Source organism: Akebia trifoliata, chromosome 1, assembly GCF_017979445.1.
Source record: "Akebia trifoliata isolate Shusen 1 chromosome 1, ASM1797944v1, whole genome shotgun sequence".
Lineage (NCBI taxonomy): Eukaryota > Viridiplantae > Streptophyta > Magnoliopsida > Ranunculales > Lardizabalaceae > Akebia > Akebia trifoliata.
Genome location: NC_141375.1, coordinates 36,005,326 through 36,028,541, shown reverse-complemented (window position 1 = coordinate 36,028,541; position 23,216 = coordinate 36,005,326). Strand labels below are relative to the sequence as shown.

General features: G+C 35.4%; 2 protein-coding genes across 4 annotated transcripts; both read right to left on the bottom strand.

The window, feature by feature from the left end:
* Positions 1–704: 704 nt before the first annotated feature.
* On the bottom strand, positions 705–5,230 carry LOC147412199 (putative protein phosphatase 2C 6). 2 transcript variants are annotated; one of them, XM_086457510.1, is made up of 4 exons: positions 4,175–5,230; positions 3,755–4,093; positions 3,559–3,664; positions 705–1,651 (listed from the first exon to the last, which is right to left on the bottom strand). In XM_086457510.1, the coding sequence occupies exons 1-4, from the start codon at positions 4,940–4,942 to the stop codon at positions 1,317–1,319; spliced, it is 1,548 nt and encodes a 515-aa protein (XP_086313636.1). In that variant the 5' UTR covers positions 4,943–5,230; the 3' UTR covers positions 705–1,316. The 2 variants fall into 2 exon arrangements, with proteins under 2 accessions (XP_086313636.1, XP_086313641.1); XM_086457515.1 differs by having other exon boundaries at positions 1,490–1,651; positions 3,750–4,093.
* A 146-nt stretch (positions 5,231–5,376) lies between these two features.
* Positions 5,377–21,296, bottom strand: LOC147412198 (uncharacterized). Of its 2 annotated transcripts, XM_086457491.1 has the most exons (13): positions 21,105–21,296; positions 19,333–19,507; positions 17,292–17,375; positions 15,017–15,258; positions 14,639–14,882; positions 12,885–12,964; positions 12,129–12,213; positions 10,955–11,080; positions 10,754–10,867; positions 10,212–10,259; positions 9,486–9,570; positions 9,160–9,207; positions 5,377–9,062 (listed from the first exon to the last, which is right to left on the bottom strand). In XM_086457491.1, exons 1-13 carry the CDS (start codon positions 21,245–21,247, stop codon positions 8,974–8,976), a joined length of 1,563 nt encoding a protein of 520 aa, XP_086313617.1. In that variant the 5' UTR covers positions 21,248–21,296; the 3' UTR covers positions 5,377–8,973. The 2 variants fall into 2 exon arrangements, with proteins under 2 accessions (XP_086313617.1, XP_086313626.1); XM_086457500.1 differs by lacking the exon at positions 9,160–9,207 and having other exon boundaries at positions 21,105–21,295.
* Between the last annotated feature and the right edge of the window lie 1,920 nt (positions 21,297–23,216).

Here is a 23,216-nt window from a genome sequence, read left to right as displayed (position 1 = left end):
TTTGTCCTCCCTGTGGCACGGATCATGTTTTTGGCTGTCACAAAGTGAGATCAATTATCCCTTGTAAGATTTGAAATCTTACCAAGTTAATAATAGATTTTCAACATGATCTACCTTGACATGTTCAAATAATGGAAAAGGTCTTTGCCAAGAAAAACATCATATGCCCGGACTGCAAGCAAGTACACCCTAAAATTTTAATGGCAGTTTTGAAAATTAACGGTTCTGGAGATGGCTAAGAGAGAGAGAGACAGAGAGATGGAATAGTAGAGGTTTGAGGTTCTCACAAATGCCCCCACCTTTACATTTTAAACATAATATAATCAGGGTCATTTGGGTAAAAAACCAAGAAAGTTGCAAACCAGCCAACTTATTGTAACCCTCTTCATTTTGTCCAGACTTAGGACCAGCAATGCAGAGCAAGTAAAAAGAATATCACAAATGCAAAATTTACCAAAACAATATGATGTATAAAATCTTAAACAATATTTAAGTCGAAGCAAATAAGTACATCTGCCTTCTTCACCAAATCAACTGGACGAGTTCATGCTAAACAGAATAGTACAGAAGATATCTAATATCATATTGGAGTTAACTTGAATCACCATATAGGGGTGTAGATGAGTTGGGTCCCAAAAGCAGATTTAGGATGGCCGGTGGTCATCTAGTCAGTATAGGGATAAAAATCTAGTTAATACAGAACATTACCGATAAAACAAATGTTTGTATAAGTCCACAATAAAGCTCAGAGTGTCATTATTAACAGGAAGGAAACATAAATACATAAACCATCAAAATAAATAAAAGAGCATAATTAAACGCAAGAAGATAGAAGGAAAAAAAAAAAGTTGTCTAGGGGGAGAAAGAGAGGATCGATCATCATCACAAACCCATTTTTTCAAATGGTTTTTACAAGGCACCACACAGGAGAAGTAATATAAAGTGAATTACCTCACAGAGCCTTGAACTCGGAGGTGGAAACAAATACAATCAACCAGAACTTCAAAGTGTCAGCGGAAAGTATTGAAGCTCTCTCCGTACCTCCTAAGCCTAAAATTGATCACATTTACATAGCCAGTACATGGCATGGTGTATGATGGAAGATTTAAACAATAAGGAGTCCCAGTATCATGCACATTCTACGGTACATACAGATACAACTTCTCTCATACACTAACTAAGCCCAAGTGAAAAACAGATGGGCTGAACCATATATATATATATATATATTAATGGGTAGTAACCATATGGACTAAATGAAGTTTTTATATCGTACAATTATATGTCGATAACCAAACGTGGGGTTGCACTTACCATCAAGTTTTGCTCTTGAATTTCCTTTGTGCTTTCAAGTCTACCACAATCACGGTAATGTTGTCCTTGCTACCCTTTTGGAGAGCAAGCTTCGAAAGGCACTCTGCGGCTGCTTGAGCTGCGGGATCAACTCCTTCACCCCTTTCTGCGGGAGTCGTAACACCATTCTTTTTGTGCCAGAGCAGGATCCGCCTTCGAGCCACATCACAAACCTCCTCGTTAGTCATAACATCCCATAACCCATCACTGGCTAGGATTAGACATTCGTCCTCTTTCATTCGAGGAACAAACGTGACTTCTGGATCTGGAATAATCCATGGTTTTAAATATCTATCACCTGTGCCATAGAAATAGGTCACAAACATAAGCTTGGCATAAAACCTTTCTTTTGCAAGGTTGGTTATTTTTATATATAAATATTCTTGTGTTTATATTCTCTTTAATCACTCAAGCCACAATTGTTTGCATGGATTATTGTTGGATTACTGTATCGTGATGAAATAGTTTAAAAACACAACTTAAGGAGATATGATGCATATCATTCCTTCATACACCCATTTTCTTTCTACAATTACAGCTCTACATCATTTTCTACTAATTCCAGTGAGACAATCAAATTCACAAAACAAGGGGTTTATGAACTCAATACTAATGGAATAACTAATGAAGAAAAGCATAAGAACGAATAACATCTAGTAGTTTGGAGATTGAGCATGTGCCTAAGCACATCAAGCGATCCAAAAGGGGATTATCCACAGGTAACAAGGAAACTTCATTTTGAAAAAATTCCATGCCAGACACCATGTCTTACTCATGTCAAACACGCAGGCAACTGTTTTGTACACTAAAGAGAGTATGTTCCATCCAACTATAAATCTACTTATATTAATTAAATTATTTGCAGTACGATATAAGGGATTTCTTTTTTTGCATTTGTATTTATTTCACTATTTAACTTCAGAACTTCTGCTTTAAATATAAGAGAAATATTCATTACAGTGCATGTGTATGAACATATCTTTCTTTTGAGCTTTTGGAATGTGCTGTAACAAAAATCTCATATTTATAGGCTTTTCCACAGCAGTCAGTGCAATCCAACTCTCTTAAAAGAAATAAGCATTGGTTCTGGCATGCATCTCATTGAAAACGGAAATTGAAACAGCTTGGTACTGAACAAGACAAGCCGTGTGAAATTTTAACCTCACCTTTCACCGAACTTGAGAAAATAAACAATTAACGTCATCAACAGAACTCTGGGTATCGTATGCAACAAACACTCCATCTTCTACGAGTGCCGTGTTTAAGTCTGTCTTATCCACGTGTCAAACACATGCCACATACGATACCTAAGCTAACTTTATTTTATTAAAATATTTAATTTTTCAAAAATTATAAAGGAAACAAGAATTGTTGGTCACAAGTACCTGCCCCTTGTGTTGGTTGTACCAAATATATCCACGTTGAACACACTTCAAGCCCACTGACCCCATGAACTTTTGGCCCACTCCTTGGTGGACCTTGACCCAAAAATCAGCCCGAATGATGACTCCTCATCATTGAACTAAAGCAAATTTCATCTATGGCGTTAAGCACAAAGGTTTTAACCCACTATGGCTCATGATGAAAAATGGACAAATCCAAATCATCAATTAGACTGATTTCTGTCAAGTAGGTCCCCCAAGGAGCAATGCAAAAGTTCATGGGTCAGTGAGCCTAAGAGAGTGCCACATACCAATACTTGATGTATCCAACATGAGGTCAGGTATTTGTGACCAAGACTTCAGTTATCCTCTAATACATACATTGTTTATATTTGTTGCAAATCAGATTTCTAAATAAATTATTTCTATATTGTATGCTTAACATGAACTTAAGTGTCGCCGTAAAATGAAATGAACCATACAGATGTATCAGCGTATTGAGTTTGCTCCACTGAACAGAACAACCTTTAGCGCTTAGGGGTTCAGCGCGTTTGACAATTTTTACCCATGTAGGACACCCAACATATACGTCCGAATCTTTGTTTAATAGGTTTACGCATTAACGTAGCAATGTACTTTTTATTATTATTTATAAATAAATAATAAAAAAAGAGTCCAAATTGGAACAACGCGTATCCCAAATTGGAATTCTAAGTTTTGACTTTCATGATTGTAATAACAAAAATATTTGATTATTAGGTAAAAGCCTAGAATACATTAAACATGCAAATGGAAACCAAATCAAAGTGAAAAATACACATACCAATGGACCTTGACATTGCAAGAACACCAAACACACGATGTCCATTCCACTGTATAACCTTTCCACCAGCTGCTTCAATCCTTGCATATTCGTCTTCTCTATTTGGCTGCACAATTAAAAAGGAAATCAGTTTCCCATAGAACAATAGATTCAATTGTAAGTTATCAAACTACAACACCATAAGCACATGCCTTACTTTGTGATCAACTGACAATGGCATAGGTTCTTTGCCACGACATAGAACCGCTCTTGAATCACCACAGTTTGCAACTATAATGTGCGAAGAACAAAGAACAGCGACTACAGCAGTAGACCCAACAGTTTCAGGAGCTACAGGTTCAGGGCTACCATCAACGGATCCTCTAATGACTTTGCCTCCAACCTCGTCATCAACTTTCAAGAAACAATTGGTAAAGGCTTTTTCCCATTGCATATGCCAATTATTCCTGATGTTTCCATTGCTCAACGCATCTTTCACAATTTCAATTTCCTCGATCAAAGCCGAATGGACTCGATCACGACAATAGTTTGCAACCTGCACAAAGAAAATTAACTCTCTTAAACTAACCTTTTATTGGTATAAACCATTAAATGCAATGGGGACCACAGAGGGTACCTGAGAACCCCCATGGCCGTCATAGACTCCAAAGAAATGAGCAGTAGAGTGACTCGAACTTCGGTTCAAGCTATCCATGACATGATCAGCAATTAGCATTTGAAGAGGAATTTTAAAAAACCGAGGTATAGCCGCAACAGAATCTTCCATCTCTGGTCTTCTCCCACAGATGGATATGGATCCCCAAAGGGGTATGCAATCCAACTCGAAAAGGCCTCGACCACCTATTCCAATGATCCTCTTCTCCTGAGGTAACTGAAGAACCACCGTCAATGCCTTTGAATCCGGCCCACCTAAAACCTGTCCCTCAATGCCCGTTGTTGGTAAAGCACATAGGTCACCTCTCAAATCTTTCTGAACACTCATTTCCTCTAATGCAATGGTCTTTGCAATAACAGGTCCATTTCCAATGTTCTTCTCAACGTCCATAGAACTTGTTACGCCTAACTCACTAACACTCCCCAAAGCTAACAATTCTTCACCACAGATGATGCTACTGGTATCGAGTATTTGATCACCGTCTACAGATAAGTTATCGTCCTCCTCACTTTCCTGAACTACGGAATCGTTAGCCACCCAACCGATTTCACCTTCGGGTACAATCTGAAACATCGCTGCCTCTTTATCATCTTCTTTTGATTCCGACATGGTCACTATATCAACTTCACTCGGAGGATTAACACTGCTACAACCCTCATCTCCTACAGTGACAGGTTCAGACAACAAACTCATAGTATCCGTTATCAGCTTGAGTCGCGTGATTTCCATGTGAATTGTGATTTCCAGATTATCGCCAAGTGAATTACCTAACCTAAAAGCTGTAACCTAAATGACACTGCTTTTCCATCAATTTCCTTATCTGGATGGTAGTAATAGTGACTTTCCAATCCCTCCAACATCCCATAATCTACCATTTTCAACTAATCAATCTGTTTCTCCCACTCTGGCAAAATGACTTATGTGTTTCAAAACTATATTTCAAGCCTAGAAACCTCAAAGACCCATCAATCATTTAAGTGGAATCGACAAATAGAAAACACAAACATTGCTCGAACGATGATGAAGGGAGCTAATTACGCCTGGAGACTGAGCTAGAATGCAGTGCAATAGAAATGGGTAATCAAATTTTGTGAGAAAGAATAGATCCAAACTTCCATTTCATGGAAATTTTTAAGTCCCCACTTTTGGAAACTTTTTATCTACTACCCTTATCAACAACAATTAGAGAAACAACAAGAGAGGAGGACCTTAAAATCCCTTCACCTACCAACCCTTTAAAACAAAATTAAAATCTAAAAGAAAGAAAAATTCGAAATCAAACCCTTATCTCTAAACACAAGAAAGAGAGAAAACAAAAGGGATCATGAGAAAGAACCTAGGAAAAGCAAAACTTCCCAAGAATCACAAGGAAACCCTAAAAAGATGAAACCCTTTTCAACATAACACATGGGTTCCCTGGATCAGAGGCAATCTCTCTCTCTCTCTCTCTGTCTCTCTCTCTCTATGTCTAATAACGGAGAAACATAAGAAGTAACCAAGAATGAGTGGAACAGATTTAGACTTGCTTACCAGTTGAAACTTGAAAGAACTGCAAATATTTTGATTAAACTAACCTCCTTTCCTGATTTTTTGGGATTGAGGAGGCATTGAAGAGCAGAGAGAGAGAGAGTAGAGATTGGAGACAAAAAGAAAAGAAAGAAAGAAAGAGGAGAGAGAGAGAAAAGGACAGGTGTCAAAAGACGATGGCATATTAAAAGCATTTCCACCCATCTCTTCGATGCACCTCTCTTCATCACTTTCTTTCACTTCATCCAAGAGCTTCACATTTATTTACAAAATTGCCCATTACAATTTCGTTATTCAGATTTCAGACCGTAAAACATTGCTTGTTATTTTCTTCCCCCTTTTTTTCAGTGTTACCTCCTCAAAATTACCTTGTTACTATATTTACCTCCTTATGAACTGCAATATTAGATTTATCCCTTTCATAAAGTAACTGTCTTTTGAGAATGAAGAACTAACCATAATCAGGTTTCCTCTTAACACCATTTAGTTAGTTGCTCAAAGTCTAGGTTGAAATTGAGAAACCCATTCCTCCTTGTAGGAAATTTAAAATATTAGACCATATTGGAACTTGAAAGTTAAAAATAGTAATAAATAAATAAATAAAAAGCTCTTAATTTTTTAAAAGATTTTATGTTGAAGGTTTTCCAAAAATAAAAATTAAGAGATCCTTAATATTGAAACCTGGAAGTTCAAAAAAAAACTCTTGGAGATGCCCCTCCTAGGTGTTTATATATATATATATATATAATATTAAAAGATCCCAGTTCAAAACCCTCCACTCCCCCAAGAAAAATTAATTATATGATAATATCCTCATCAAAACACTACCTATTTTGTGTCATTTTTACTCAAAACCCTTTTTTTCCCTTTAAATGTAGTATATATCCTCACACTCTTTGTGATGGGATTAGTTCCCAGACGGTGGAACATCCCAACTGCTTTACACTATATTGATGATCCCAAGCCCAAGCCCAAATAAACATAAAGAGTTGCCTTGGTTTGAATTGTTGAGTGTATATTTTCCACCACTCTTAGGTGTGTCATACCTAATGTAACCCGTAACTCTTTTATATTAACAGTTCTCCCCTTCTTCAATAGATCAATCTTTTGGAGTAGTTGGTTCATTAATCATTTGCTAGTCCCACCATCATCCTAATAATCAATTTTTTTTTAAAATGAAAAAGAAAATTCTTAATATAAATATTTTGAACTAACAACCTTCTCTTCTCCATTATTTAGTATATTTTCCCTCTTATTAACTATTGATCTTTCTCTTGTATAATGGTCCCTTCCTCCATTCTCAATGATCATGGAGCTAAAGAATGCAACTCGGTGATATGGATCTAGGATCGGAACGACCCTCTATTCTCCATTGCTTTGTATATTTCAATTTATTTATTTATCCTTGAATCAGTAAGATTATTTTTAATGAGTTCAGCAACTCAATGTTGGCAAGATTTCGATTGTTGCTCTTAGTTAATCTTCTACAGTGTGATGGCACCTTTCTCCATTCCCAATTATAAGTGTATATGATAAAAAAGATTGTGAAAATTATTTTTCCCATGAAAAGAACTACGTATAAAAGGGTTATTCCTAATTTCTAATTGTATAACCAGGAGTAATTTTAATTTATATTTTCTGATTTTTGATGGATGAATAATACCATCCCCTCGAATCGTAACCAACGACTTCTTCCAGTCAATTGTGCGTTATTTCCCACAAATGTATAGTATATTGGACATATTTTATTTTATTTATACAATAATTTCTCAAACCCTTTTTTTTACTATTTGTCTAGACCTATTACCGAGGTATTATTAATAACGATGAACAATAATGGTACTTATCGTAAATAGATAGTAAATAGGAGTATTTATGCTTTCGAATATCGAGGAAAGAAAGAGAGGGTAGTTTCGATGTTAGCATCTAGAAAACATCTGACGTGCTATTGACCACCAACTACGCGCCACGTTTCCTGCTCTCCGACAATTATGTCTGTATTCTCTCATTGCTACCCACCACGTGTCTGGGGTCTTGGATACACCATGAGTGGATGTATTTGGGTAGCACTGGAACACCCTTCGTTTGGGAAATAAAATGACGTTTTTTTCTTTTTATTTGGCCTAGCATATATTATCAACATAGAACACGTGGCATAGTAATGTCCACAACTCCATTTAAGAGGATATTTACGACACAATGCAATGGATTGTTACCATCTGATTCGTATTGTCTCTTGGCTCGTTTCTGAGACCTTTACCAATCAGACGTTGACATCATTCGATCAGGTCTCCCCTTGATCTCATACTGACACTGAATCCTGATCCCGTGCCTGTGAGCCACGTGTACTTAATATTTGATGGGCTCTGTTAACATGTGCCCTAAGGTCACAAGTTAACATGCATTAAATACACCTCCACAAAAATAAAACATAAAAAAACTTCCTCAAATGCCCATAAAAGAAAATTTTCTTACCAAAATTACCCCCACAAATTGCTTATTTCCAAGCATGTAATAAAACCCATATTTGATAGATAAATAAGACACTTTACCCCAATTAACAGTTTCATTTAAATCATGTTAGTTAGTATCTCATTAATAAATAATGAAATTAAACAGATCATGGCTTGAATGCTTGACTTCCGACTTCTCTTGCCTGGTTTTGGGTTTTTTCTTAGATCCCTCTTTATTTCTTCCCCATATTCTGATTTGTATCAATAAGACATGAAATGGCCTTTTACAAACCCAAGATTCAAAGACAGATAAAATATTCCAAACCAAAACATTGATGTTCAAATCTCATAAGCCAACCACTAGGTTTTCTGTTCTACCCACAGAAGCCCATGTATTTACCTTGACACAATCAGTTTTTGTCGACATAGCTATTGAGATTTCTAAAATTCAGGAATTGTCAGCAAAGAAGAACGAAAAAAAAAACAGGGGGAGAGGGCAGAAACTACCACAAGAGAAGGCATATTTTTCTCTGCCAACCCGGGCAGCCAGGACATAGAAATCATCTCACTACTTCCCCCGACACAAATGTTTCTACTAGTAAAGCTCCTTAAATACTACTGTACACTTAGATGATAATTTGATAGAAGGCATGGCAACCAACTAATCGGAAACAAAGATCTAGGCAAATAAATGACTAAAAGAAGAAGGCAATCTCACCACACAAGGGGCTCATGTGTTGCAAATCAAATGCTTTAGATGGTAAGGGTCGGGGCACCTCTTTATGGTGACATGGCATCACCGGATGCAACCATCTCTGTTTCTGTTTCTTCTATATTTGATTTCGCAGAGTAATCCATGGCAGAAACACCTGGGAAAGATTAATGTTAACTATCAAAATCAAAACCAGTACGGTACAAGAAGCCAGTCACATTAGAACATTTTAGTCTTGAATTATAATTTATTACTGAAGATAGAACCAACAGATGGCTGGTTTGTTATACTCCTCTTCATATCTGCAAAGGATTAAAACAGTTCAAAAATTGTGAAGATTTCTTTCTGTTGATCAAAACAGAAGCAAACACTCACAAAGAAATGTGCCCTTCCTAGATAACAGAACCACATACAAATATGCTCTACTTAAAAAGTAAAAAGAAAAAGAAGAAAAAGAAGAAAAATAATAATAATAAACAAATACACTACAAATACCCACAAATACAGCTATTAGAATGACCTTTTAACAACAGAATTTAACCCCCACGATAAATATAGAAAAAAAGTAGAATAAGCATACCAGAAGATTGATGTAACCCCTTTACAGCATCGAAATTTTTGTACGTATAACCAACAAAGCTTAAATCTTTGGGAGTTAATAGCATCTGCGACAAAGTTAAAATAAACTCAGTTGCCTTGGGCAAGGCCAGGAAAAGAATTACACTGGCTTTAACAATGAATATCATTTGGTAAGAATTCTAGGACAGATGCATATAAGAAACACAATGTGAGAAATTATGTGTGGGGGAAGTGAATGGTCAATAGATTATGAAACTTAAAAATGCTTAATTTTGTCATAACCTAAATACCAATTATTCTGTCATGAGAATGGTGGCAAGCCAAAATTTGATATCCGTGGGTTATATAGGAGGTAATCTATGTATATCATGGTTATCCATTTGTCAAATTTTTTTCCATCTTTTAGATTTTATAGATATGTTCATCATCATGCATACATGTCCGGATAGAAATGAATCGAAGGACAAAATTCAAGTTGCCGAACCCAACTAGTTGGGTTAAGGCCCTGAAGGTGATAATATATAAAGCTGGTCATGCATGCATGTTCCACCTAGAAAATTTGTTGCTTATTAGCAGATATACTCATCATTTACAATGCATTGCCCCAATTTTTGGGATTAGCAACATGAATTTGTTTCTTGAAAGACAATCATTCTGTTCCATAAAGCATTAGCTGATTGTAGTGTTGTACTGAAATGTGGGGATACTACAAGAATTTATTACATACCTTGCGTGATTGTCCAGACCCAGTTCTTGCAGGAGTTGGAGGATTCGACTGGTAAAAATAAAAATCCAAAGAAGTTATCAGATGAGTAAGGCAAATTGCAAATGTGTTACAGTTAACATAGGAACAGCATCCAGTGAAAATACCATGGAAGCGTCAGAGGGAAAGAACTAGATATTTACAGAATTAATACAAAGTTTTTTCACTGACTAGCATGTTTTGGTAGATAAGCTTGAATTTCCAACTATTATGCCCTAATATTATAGAAAAGACTGGAAAAAAAATCAAGGGACAAACATTCCATTTGGTTACTAGGAAGATAATGTGAATCTCTTAAATGTCTAAAATCAAAAGAAGTGTAATATTAGGAAATGACTAAAAGACCCAACTCGAGAAATCATGAAAACCAACCAACTATACAAACAATGCAAATGTCTGTAATTTCCAGGAAACAGACACAATCCATGCATACCAACGAAATATTAAAATAGCCAATACTTAATGATGGAAAAAATGGGGAAGGATGAATTGAAGTGGTACCATACTTCGTCAAACTTCATAAAATTTTGAGTATCTAGCTCCCCGTTGACCTCTGGTTTAAATGCAGCTTCCATTTCATAGAGTTTATCCCATACAACGTCTTTGAACCAAGGATGAGCCTGAGACAGTCCAATTGCAATGAAGGAAGTGAAGAACAAATTATTGAAAGTAAAAGGATAAACATGGTAATAGATTCAGCACCATACTTTTATTTGGTCTGCTCCTCCAAGCCTATGGTCAACATCACATAACAACCTACAGATAAGATCCATTGCCTCAGGTGTCAACCTTGCCCCTTCAGGAAATTTTAAGTGATTTCTCCAGTGGACAATCTAACAGTCATTGACAAACAACGTGTCAAAAAAAACATTACATCCATGTTCACTTAAAAGAGAAGTGTTATATGATGCTTCGAGGATGATGAACTAAGCAATGGAAGATAGTATGTGTCAGATGTTATCAAAAAGCATAGAAAATGAGCTAACAAATAAAACCTGAAGGTGCCTACATCATACAACAACACAAAATAATGAATAGTAATTGTTACAAGCAAATACCACCATATGAAAAACCAGCAAACAAATGTGTGCTGTCCGGGAAAAAAAGCCACAATTTAGAAGCACCTGTTATAGTTGATGAAATTCCCCAACATGTATGCATCGGTGTATCTTAAAGAACTGATATACTACCATGAACAACAAACCTCATTATATCTCTTTTTTTTTCTTTCATTTTTCTAATCAGTAGAAGGGACATGGTAACTAATGATATCATAAGGAAATAGTTGCACACTGTTGCATGCAAAAGCCACAATTTGAAAAAATAGAAGTTACAATTGATGAAAGTACCCAATATCTATGCATCACTGTAGCTTTTACACATTAACCAAAAGATGCCATATATATTACACGCACACACATACAGAGTTTGACAATAAGAACATCATCATAAGCTTTACTTAAAGTAACCCATTCTAACATTCACTAACTATATAAATGAACTTAATTAAATTAATGTTAAAAATAAACAGTCCGATTTTTTCAGATTCATGTCAACATTTAATAAAGTAAAATATTCTGGAATGGATTGAAATAAAAATGAGGATGTTCTCCTGCTAATATACAATGATTAATTACATTGGGTGGTAATCGGTCTTCGTGGCACATGACCAAACCATCTCAATCAAATTTCCTTTAGTTACTACATTTTCATCAAAACAACATTCCAACTTTATCTTTCTTACTCTTTTCACAAATCCATCTCAGCTACTATAATTGATAATATACATCTTTGAAATATAATCACAGGACATCAAAATTCTTTAGACATCAAATGATTCAGCTCACAAGAAATTATGACTGAAGTAGACAGTAAGTTGACCTTTCTGCATGTGCTTATTGGATCCTCAGCATAAAATGGCGCGTAACCAACAAGCATCTCATACATTATTGCACCTAGTGACCACCTGCGAGTAATCAATGAATAAAAATACAGAAAAAATAAACCGTAAATAGCACACTTATCACCATATATATGAATAAGCTACAGATAAAGTAATTACATCACTAAGTTGAGAATACTTATCCCACAGTTCAACCAAAAAACAAACTATTCGATAAGAGATACCATAGAATCTACATGGATAAGCACCAAGAGAAAAAAAAAAAAAAACCCATGGGTGATTGCTGCATCAGAACCACTAATAGATCACTTTAAATGGATTTGTATTTCAAGGGATAGAAGAATCTGGTAGCTAGGAGAATGACATCAGCTCTGATAATGACTCAAAAAGGTGTATGTGAGATTCACAATGGGGGATGTTAGACGCACTCATTATGCAAAGGCGAGAAATATGAGGGTGCTTTAGTACAGGATCACCAAAGTGGCGTGAAAGCCTATCGTACATTTTTTTTTGGCATCCGAACTTGGGAGCTGGAGATGTTCTTTGTACTCATTTCCCAAAGTAAAATAAAAAAAAGTCAGCATTCACTTGAAGTGCCTACTGCCTAGGGTGGGAAAGAAAAGGAAAAAAAGCAGTAAGAACCAATTGAGCAAAACAAAAAATAAGGCCATGCAGGGTAGTGAAGATACCAATAATGGGAACATATTCTATGGAATAAAAACAAATTAACGAACCAGTCACACTCCATGCCATAGCCTTTCTTGAGTAATACTTCAGGAGCAATATAGTCAGGTGTACCCACTGTAGAAAATGCCTATATGATAAAACTGGTAACCTGTTAGAGTGAATAAAAAATGCTTAAAAGAGCTCAAGAACTAAAATTCACCACAATGAAGAAAATTTCAATCTTGAGTATAAAAGAGAATGCAAAAACTGTCGAGAAGGTGAAATGATGGAAGTAGGATTTCAATCTAGGGAGTTTCTCAGCAGGGGAATTTGTTTCTTAACATCTTCAAATCGTTGACTTTAACAGAGAACTCAAACACTGGCCTGGAGTGTGAAATGATGAGTCACAGGTTTCACTCTCATAACTTCACTGGCCTGGGGCATATAGAAAATGTTGTCCTCAAGTCATGGTCGGAAAATCTTCCTTTAATGAACTGATAGAAAGAATTTGTATGAAAGTAATTGTTTTTTTTTAATCCAGCCAGTAATTGAACAGACGAAATGGACAGTTTGTAGGCTGACCAGTTCAATCACTTGGCTGATAGAGCAAACTATTTGAGTTTTTAGACAATTATCACCCAGGCCAGTTCAGAGGACGATACACCAGCTCAGTCATCCGGTTCAGTCCTGGTTTGAAAACACTTTGTATAAAGTACTATATGGGTGCTGTCGATGCGTGCCAACTAGTGCAATCAATCAAGGATACAGACATTTTCCCATGCTTAGGGTAATCCTTCGATGGACCATAGCAAAAACGCCACACCACCTCTTGGTCCAAATGATCCGTTCTATAGGAAAACTTCAGATGGTTGTAAATAATTCAGTGTCTGGTCCGGATCAAGGAGAAAATATGCTTAAATCAGATAGTTGGGATCTTTTGATTTGCATAGTTTTTGGGATACAGCTAATCCAAGGGATTGCCCACCAGTTCAATGGTTTAGAACATTAAGTGTCGTGCGACACACATCTAAGTTACCCATATTATCTTTGTTCACAAACAGATAAGAGGTGAAAATGGAGATTATCTTGGGGCTATCTAGACAATGTATATTACCTAGGTTTTATCATTTCTGTAAACCGAATCATTTTCAAGTTTCTGAAGTACTACCAAAATGTGTGACTATAAGGCATGATTAGTACTATGGTCTAGAGAATCATGTATCTTCCTGTCTAAGGTGGCTATCTTTATTTAGAGTTTGGAGAGCCATATTGGATAAATTTCTTACAGTGAATCATCTTCTTGGTAGGTGTTTTTGAATCCCACATATTATGCACCATGTGAACTTTGATCATCTCCTTATTCTTTTTTATTTTGCTCCTCAGGTATGAATTGGTCCCCAAAAGTGTCTTGGATCATCGTACTATGGTGTGGACAACCAAGGTTCTTTCTCTAAGGCCAATGGCAATTACTTCCTTCTGCAATTATTTCATCTATTTGGACGGAGGGCAATGAAAAAGAATCCAACAATGAGGAAGATAGCTAGGAAGTGGTGTTGAAAATCAAGTCCCTATTATTCAAGTGGTCTTCCATATTAGGTGATCAAGTGATTTTAAAGGAATGTGATTTGATGATTTTAACTATAGATGGGACAATCATGTAGAAGGAGCTTCTAATGTTTCTCTCTGTATCTTTTTTCCTTTGGGTGATTAATAAGTCTCTCTCTCGCCAGGCTCCCTTGTATCATTGGGGCTGCTTTTGCCCTTCTTTTTAACAAATCTGCCTCTTTCACCCAAAAAAAAAAAAATAGAAACAATTGCTTACCAGCGTCCTCCTGTTCATCTGCCAGTGCTGAAGTTGTTCACAGGGGCTTCTCCACCTCCTCCCATTATTAGCATCACTGAAGTTCCCATCAACATCCATTGATTCCCTCAGATTTTCATCATCCATGGGTTCATTTTCATTTAGTGTAGATAGAGTAGTACAGTCAAGAGGCTTGCAAAGGCCAAAGTCAGACAGCTTCATGTGACCATTTTTGTCCAATAGAAGGTTGTCAGGTTTAATATCTCTGAAAATTAATGGTTAAAAACATTGTATGAGAAAAAAAAATTGTAACTATAACAATATTCAAATCTGCTTCCAAAGATAATCCTTCTTCTGACAGGTAAGCTTCAGTAACTTATCGTAAAAGATGACACCAACCTGTGAATGTAGTTATGTTTATGAATGGACTCTATGGCTAGGACACTTTGAGCAATATAAAATCTAGCCACACTTTCAGTTAAGGTCTCTTCTCTGATCAGCAGTGTCATCATGTCACCGCCAGGCAGATATTCCATGATTAGATATAAGTATTCGGCATCTTGAAATGAATAGTAGAGTTTAACAATGCAGTGGCTGGCAACTTCTGCAAGCAAGTTCCTTTCAGCTCTAACATGTTCAACCTACAGTAAAAAAATGCCTCTCGTAAGTAACAGTAACCAAGCGTCATAGAAGGACGCATATGAAACACATGATCAATTGTTACGGTAAATAATCTTTACAAACAGGGTAGATTTGGTAATGACTATCAGTTTTTTTTTTGTGTGTGAAAGATCACCAAGGGTGGGACAAAAGTTCATAAAATCATTCAAATTGCACCAAACCACATTATTGAAGATTGAGGTTTCAGTGAGAAGATTTTTGGAAACAATTAATAATTAGAGATATCAAAGAGAGGTACAACCGCACAAGTACAACTCTCTAATGCCTAGTTATAAAATAAAAGAAAAAAAAATATGTGGATTGTACACATACTAACGAATTGAGAGTAACACAAACTGTACCTAGGGCATTAATTAAGTAAATAAAATATGGCCACCATTGTATCACCAGCAGAAACAGAGGCCAAAGGGGGAAAAACCACAATGCACAAATGTAAGGGCTTCCAAATTCAAAGGTGAATTGCTCAGGAGAAAAGAAACAGTAAAAAAAAAAATTATAATGTGTTAACTACAAAATAACAGAAGGTAGAGCGATGCGCAGATCAAGTCCAGGACCAAAGACTTTGGTACATTAATTGGAGTTCATCACCAAAGAACAGATAAACCAGGATGAATGGACATGAGAATAGATAATCTATACACTACTTATATTCTACCACAAAATAACAAATTTTTAACTGTCTATTACGATTAGTTCCAGTTTATGACATCTAAATCATAAGCTTTTCGCCAAAGCTTACCGTTGGGTCATCAATCAAATGTTTTTCCATAACCTACTACCAGAAAAACCATTAATCAGGTTCAAAAATCCGAAATGCTGCATCCAAAAATCTTTGTAAGCACTAAGCATAGGTCATGGAGATAAAAGGGTGAAAAAAAATTCAAAAAATAAAAATTGCTAGTATAGGATGCCCCATCATCAATGTTGATTTTCACACAGTACAACAATCAAAGGTTGGCATATTGACATTGAACAGCTATAAAGCTTCTATAGAGAAAGCAAAAGAAAAAGTAAAATGGTATTACTGGAATGGTTCAAGGTGTCATTCATTCTCAAAATGACTAGCCCAAGGTATTTTATTTGGGAATATGACAAATAATTCACATGGGAATGTACTGTCTTCAACAGGAAAGTTAATGTAATTAACTAAACATTGACAACAAATGAAAGAGGTTATTGTTTCACGGTTGCAAGTAATTCTATTTCATCAAACAAATATATTTTAGCTCAACTAAGCCCTATAAATAGTTTATGTTAATGGTGAGACATAGATTAACTGATTAAATTAAGGAAATTTTATAAGATAGCAAAAAATACCAGCTATGTTTTATGGAGCTGAATGTTGACAGTCAACAGGCATCATACTAATAGTTTGAGGGCAGTGAAGATGAGGATGTTGAGATGGGTAAGTGGAAAGACAAAAAAGAAGAAGATAAAATTAGAAATGAAAACATCTGAGAAAACGTAGGGGCAGCTCCTAGGCTATAAACTAAGAGAAAGTCAACTGAGATGGTTTGGGAAAATTCAATGAAGGCCAATCACGACCCTGATTAAAAGGAATATGGAAGTTGAAGGTTCTAAAAGAGCTAGAGGAAGATCCCAAAGAACGTGGATTGAACTAGTGAAAGCGGATATGAACAAATTTTCAATAATAAAAGGCTTTGGACAGGATGAAATGGAGTAACAGGGTTCATGCAGCCGACCACAAATCTTTGGGATAAGGTGATGATGTCTCTCTGTCTCGTTCGAGGCATTTCGTTCCATCACATACTAAGACAGGAACAAGACAAAAGAGTCGGCCCTCAGTGTAAGAACGACATGGATAGAGAGCATTTTATTCCTTATTCATTAATAGCTTTGAATACCAACTGAAAAAGAAATGGGGGAAAAATTAATGTATGGACTTGCGCAAGAAGATTTAATGAAGAAAATGAGTCCTTCCAAACATCTTTACAAATACAACTTCAAAGATAGTAATGATGTCTAATCTCACCTGGCCCCTGCTAAGCATCTCTGATTTCTTCAACTTTTTCATAGCATAAATATTGCCAGATGACTTCTCTCGGCATAGCCTAACCTGTATCATAACAAATTGTAAGCACCTAAATAATTTCAGATATGCCAAAACAGGACAAAAACTTGGATCAAAGGCAGGAAGAAGGTTAATTTAAACCAACCAGGAAATATTAAATTAAGTGACCAGAAAAAACAACTAAAAGCAACTGAAATTGTTTTTGAGAACAACATGACATCAGAAAAATCATACAAAAATTCTGTAGGTCAAATAACCATGAAGTGTCATTTATATTTATACTCAAGAAAAGAAAGACATCCAATCCTTATAAACACTTATATGTTGCTAAATCTTTCTATTTTTTCACAAAGTTCATGCTAAAAGGTACAAGTTCTTTTATAAGTTGAAAGGTACTAGTTACTTATTGAGACCAACATAATTTATTCTCATTAACGGCAGATTTCCATTATTTATATGGTTATTCTCCCATGCATACCTACAGTTACTTATATCATGTGAGCTTGCTAACAGCATATTTCCAGTGTGGGCATGTTCACATGCATTCTTCAAACATTCTGCTTATGATCTTCATGTGTGAATATGTGATTGAGTATTGACATGAGTTGTTGGTCACATGACATTTTCATTGAGCCACAATCCCATGAATGTTTGATTCATTTTTTCGTGAACCACACCAGAAGGTCAGTCTGCTATGTGATTCCTTGCCATTCAACTTGAGCCTTTTTTCCATCATTGGCCAGGATCCAATTCTTTTTATCCATGACTATTCATCAAAGGGAAAATCTGGCAATCCAACAGCTAGGAACCACCTATTAGACTATTTCAGAGCATATAGGTTCTCCAAGGATGGGCCACATAATCCTAGGGTCAAATGGGCCCGAAGAGTGTCACATAGAGCAATAATTGGCTTCATAAACACATGGGATGCTATTTGGGAACAACAACTAAGGTTTCCAAACGTTGTATGTTGTATGTATGTAGGAAAGAATCCATTGACATATAGAGCTTCATAAGTATCATCTATACCTGATCCCAAATATTCGGTCAACAACATGAATCCTATATCTCCCATTCAACTTTAACTTTAGCCACATCTTCAACCAAGGCATGTTTCTTCATGTACTTTCTAAATAGTTCCATCCAAAACCTTTCTTTCACCCTTTTGGAGTCTTCATCTTGCACTAAACTATTCCTTTCATAAGAAGTATTGTTCTTCCTATCTTTTTGAAATACATTGACATCTAAAATTATGTTAAGTGGAGTGGACCATACTTGGATCATGTTGGCCAATAGTCAGCAGCCCATATCGCGACAACCATCATTAAAGTAACATTAAAAAAAACAAAAATAAAATAAAAATCCTAACCATGCCATCCAATTAAATCACTAGTTAAGATCAACTTTTCAACTGGTAAACAATGTTTGGATGGGATGATGTTCAGTGATGATGATCTTATGGTGAGGACAAGTCAACGTGTGGTTGGATTGTCCAATTTGATTTGTATGTGGCCCCATCTACCAAATGTCACTGTTATGGTTGGATTGTCCAACCAATTATTTTTTAGTTATCAAATTCAATCTTTTGTAGCTTGCCAACAGTTTAATCTTATAAGAATATAACACACACAAGAAAAGTATTTTTGGTAGCTTCTAATACATTGGTGTCTTTTGACTTAAGCAATAGAAGCTACTCAAATCAGTTTTGATTAAAATACATTTGTAAGAGAAAATGTATCAAATATATGGAGGAAACCGATAAAGGGGGAAATAATAGGGTTTATTATATGAACAAAATTACTAGAGTGGCAGTCACCTCAAATACAATTCCAAAGGGAAGGTTTTCCAAAAATCCCGACATTTTGTATCTGGTGGCTCATAATGGTATCGTGTACCATTCATTATTTGATGTACTATTAAAGTTCATGCACCCTTCTTTCACATACTAAGATAACATCAATTATCTAAATATTAAATTGCAAATATTTAGCATATCTTTAACCTCTCCGAAAGCTCCACGGCCGATAATCGTTAAAAGCTCAAAGTCATCGACACATGTCTTGTTTCTTTTAAGTCGCATAAACTCTGTCTCTTTCCGTTCCAAATCCTTGATTAGATTGATTTGTTCTTCCGCAGGGACATCTGAAGAGGCTAATTTCCTTTCCAACAACCAGCGTCTGAAATAAAACCAAATTATTTCAAAAATACAAGAACTAATGCTAATATTTGAATCGTTAATCAAGTAGCTCATTCTGGCAGCCATATTTGCACAATAACATAACAACATGAAGAGCACAAATGGAAAAAAAAAAAAAAAAAAGAGTAATTTAAGAAAAACATAATCCAGCCAATTTGATACAAAATCTAGCCGATTGTTCAATTTCCTTTAAAACTTAAAAGCCTAGTTGAGTTATACTTGAACTAATGTACTAATGTTCTTGATGTGACTCCATTGGATAAAAATCTATACATCTCCCTCAAGATTAATATGAAGTGTATTATTTACCACTTACCGCATCATCATGTTGTTATCCTTTGTATTGTGATTTTCTTTCCTTGTTCCTCAAATGTACCTCATCATTGGCTACAACCAATTATTTCTGTTAATGTGCGTCCTGATGAAAGAATCAATAGATTTTTGCATTTGCTGATGAAAAAAAAATTCTTAGAAGATAATGCCTATGAAGGCCCCTTGTACAAACACAAAATGACCTAAGCTTTTTGTTTTTTTGTATGCAAGGAAAGCAAGATTAGAGGTCAGTAATTAGTAGGTGAAGGTGGGTTTTGAACCCAAGTCGTGGTATCAACACTCACTGGCTTTAACGAATTTTAGCAAGTTAGCCCTTTCCCAAAATGACAACACCGATTATGCCATCTGACACTTCAATTGGAATCGTGCACTCTTCTTTCACTAATATCATGAACCACATCAGCACTCGAATTCAGAAATTAATGCATTCGTACAAATGTAGGAATGACACCAATATGTGCTAAACTAAGGGAAAGTCAATTGAGATGGTTTAGTCACGTCCAGCAAAGATAGATATCAACATCAATTAGAAGGAATATGCAAGCCAAAGGTTCTATAAGAGCAAGATGAAGACCAAAAAGGACATGGATTGACGTAACTAGAGGAAATATGAAGGCACTTGAATTAACACAAAATGGACTTGGGTAGAAATGAATGAACAAAATTCATTCGGTTGAGCCCGTGTAGGATAAGCCTTTGATGATAATATTGATGACGATTTTTAATTTTTATTTTTACAAAATATGCTAATGGTGATTTTTTTTTAAATAGATAATAGTGAATAAACAAGCTTGCCACCTCATGTAGCCCCAATCCAAATAATCCAATTTGCCAAAATGTATGCCTGCCATGTCAATATCCCACCCTCTTGTAACCCTGTTTAGTCTTCATCAAAATGCAACAATCCTCGACTTATTAAAAAAAGAGTAAGCATAGATCAACACTCCAATTAAGTAGCTAGACAAAGAACATGCACTTCAATTCCTTAGTACCGATTAGATTCATTTAGAAAACAAGAATTTGAACTATGAAATGGAGCATAAATTCGGAAAAATCAGAGTTAATTAACACTCGTACAACACTACAGATAACAGAGAGACTAACATGATCAACGCAATCTCATTCGAACAAATGAACGTGAGCAAACTAAATCATAATTTCCGATTGATCAAATTTAAGAACATAATCAAGATCAAATGAGGATAAAACTAGAGCGAATCAAAAGATGAGATCTTGAGATTTACCTCTCTTTACGCTCTTGGATGTTCTTCATCTGAGCTCTGTAGTGATTCTCGATGAACTGCTTCGCTGCAGCCACCCTTTCCATGGTCAGACTCGATCCCAACGTCTCTTCCTCTGAGGGTTCACCCTCCTTTCGATCCTCCATCTCTTTCTCTCTCAACACTTCCCTGCTGTGCTGTAGCTCTTGTGTTGCTCTCACAACAAAACATGATATAATGTATTGCATACATACATTATACGTGTATTTAGTTGCACAGAATAAGTTCTTCGTGTATTAATACGATGTACTTTGTACAAGTTTTTTATAGGAGTTCAGATTATGTACTCTAGGGAGTTGGATAGTTACCTAGCTCTTATTTCTTTTTTTAACCATTTTACACATTTATGGATTAGTGGAGCCATAAGTGACTAGCCCAAACTTTAGTGACCCATACATCAAGCAATTGAGCTCCAAAAAATTGCATAGTGGATCAAGATCGATCTTAGATAATTCGATAAGAATTGAATCAGACCCAAACCTGGAACCAATTCGATACAATTACAAAATTGGATTAGATCATTGTCAGGTCAGGTCAGGTTATTTATTAGATATCAATATTATGATCCAAATAAAATATACAATATCTTTTCCAGTTTATTAGATTCAACCATGATTGATCCATAACCCATAACCAATCTGATGATAGATTATCAAATCAATCCTTATTCCAACCCAAATCCTTGATCAATATGAAAATATTGGATCACAATGGATAGGATTTTGGGTTTGATTGACCCATCGATAGTCCTATAGAACCGATCCATGTATATGTTCTTAAAACTCATTATGAAAAGTGGTAAGATAAAATGACGAAAAAAAAAAAACCATTGTCCATCCAACGGTGTGGAGCTTGCAGCGAGGTTTCAACACTGTCTGCAGAGAGAGGATGAAATCATTTTACTTTCCTATAATTTATAAGTACATGTCTCTCCTTATAATAAGATAATATTATAATGTAAATTCAGAGTGTTGTGGCCTTGTTGGTTTACAGCAAGATTTAGCTAGATTTTTTTGGTATTTGGCACTATAAAAGGAGTTCAGATCCTGTGCTCCAAGTAGTTGTGTAACCTTTAATCATACTGGAAGAGTGTTTTAAGAAAAATGTTTGGCAGCAATTACCGAATCAGTCATTTAATTTTTTTTTTATATTTACAAAAATAGAAATAGCTTATTTTTACCAATATAGAGAGAGTCACATTAGCTATTTACCAATATAATCGTGATGAATACATGTGGTAAATCATACGTTGTTGACATGATAAGGACACATAACCATATATCTTTTTCTTCGGGATATACAAGGAAAAAGATAAGCTTTTGATGCCCTTGCCACATCATCCATGTACAGATCACGTATGATTTATCGTGTGCATTCATCATTATTCTTAACAATATAACTAGGGTCAAAGGTGTAATGAATTTTGTAAAGCACCTAATTAACTACGGTACAACAAATAATCATTGTGTAAAATAAATTAATAATGATTTTTTCATCAAATTAAAATAAATAAATAAAAAGACTGACTCAATCATTTTAACAGGTTTGAAAGTTGTTTTAGTAACTTTCTATACTTTTGAAATGTGGTATTATTGATGTTAGGGAAGGAATACATGATACTAGGATAAAGCCTTTCTAAAATTATAGATTTTTTTTTTAACATTTTATTACATGTCAAAGGAATTTATTATAAAGAATTATTCAACTACTCTAATGGAACTTTCAAGGGGTAAAGTGTATTTTGGGACATATGCATAGAATTCTTACAATCAAATGCTCGCAAACATCAGTATATAAGAGATGTAAGATGAAAAAAAAATTCTCACAAAATGATCAAATACCCTTTCATAGATTCTTATAAAGGCTCTCCTTGATTGTTTTTCAGTTCTTAAGGAAGTCTTCTCTTTGGAGCAACGTCAACAAGGATACCCATCTCCATACTCATAAATGGGTAACCATGAACTTATTAACGTCATATGCATGCCAACCATCCCACCCAAAAATTACTATCTATTAATATTTTATTTTTATTTTTAATTCAACTAAAATTTCAAACGATCTGACATTGTAAAATTT

What these genes read in the sequence shown, in the direction of transcription:
- LOC147412199 (XM_086457510.1), bottom strand. Translation starts at nt 4,942, where the DNA reads ATGGAAATCACGCGACTCAAGCTGATAACGGATACTATGAGTTTGTTG. An exon ending in ACGGCCATGGGGGTTCTCAG is followed by an intron (nt 4,094 to 4,174) that starts GTACCCTCTGTG and finishes TTCTTTGTGCAG; the next exon opens with GTTGCAAACTATTGTCGTGA. An exon ending in CATTGTCAGTTGATCACAAA is followed by an intron (nt 3,665 to 3,754) that starts GTAAGGCATGTG and finishes TTAATTGTGCAG; the next exon opens with CCAAATAGAGAAGACGAATA.
- LOC147412198 (XM_086457491.1), bottom strand. Translation starts at nt 21,247, where the DNA reads ATGGAGGATCGAAAGGAGGGTGAACCCTCAGAGGAAGAGACGTTGGGA. An exon ending in TATGGCATGGAGTGTGACTG is followed by an intron (nt 12,214 to 12,884) that starts GTTCGTTAATTT and finishes GATTACTCGCAG; the next exon opens with GTGGTCACTAGGTGCAATAA. An exon ending in CAATAAGCACATGCAGAAAG is followed by an intron (nt 11,081 to 12,128) that starts GTCAACTTACTG and finishes AATGACTGTTAG; the next exon opens with ATTGTCCACTGGAGAAATCA.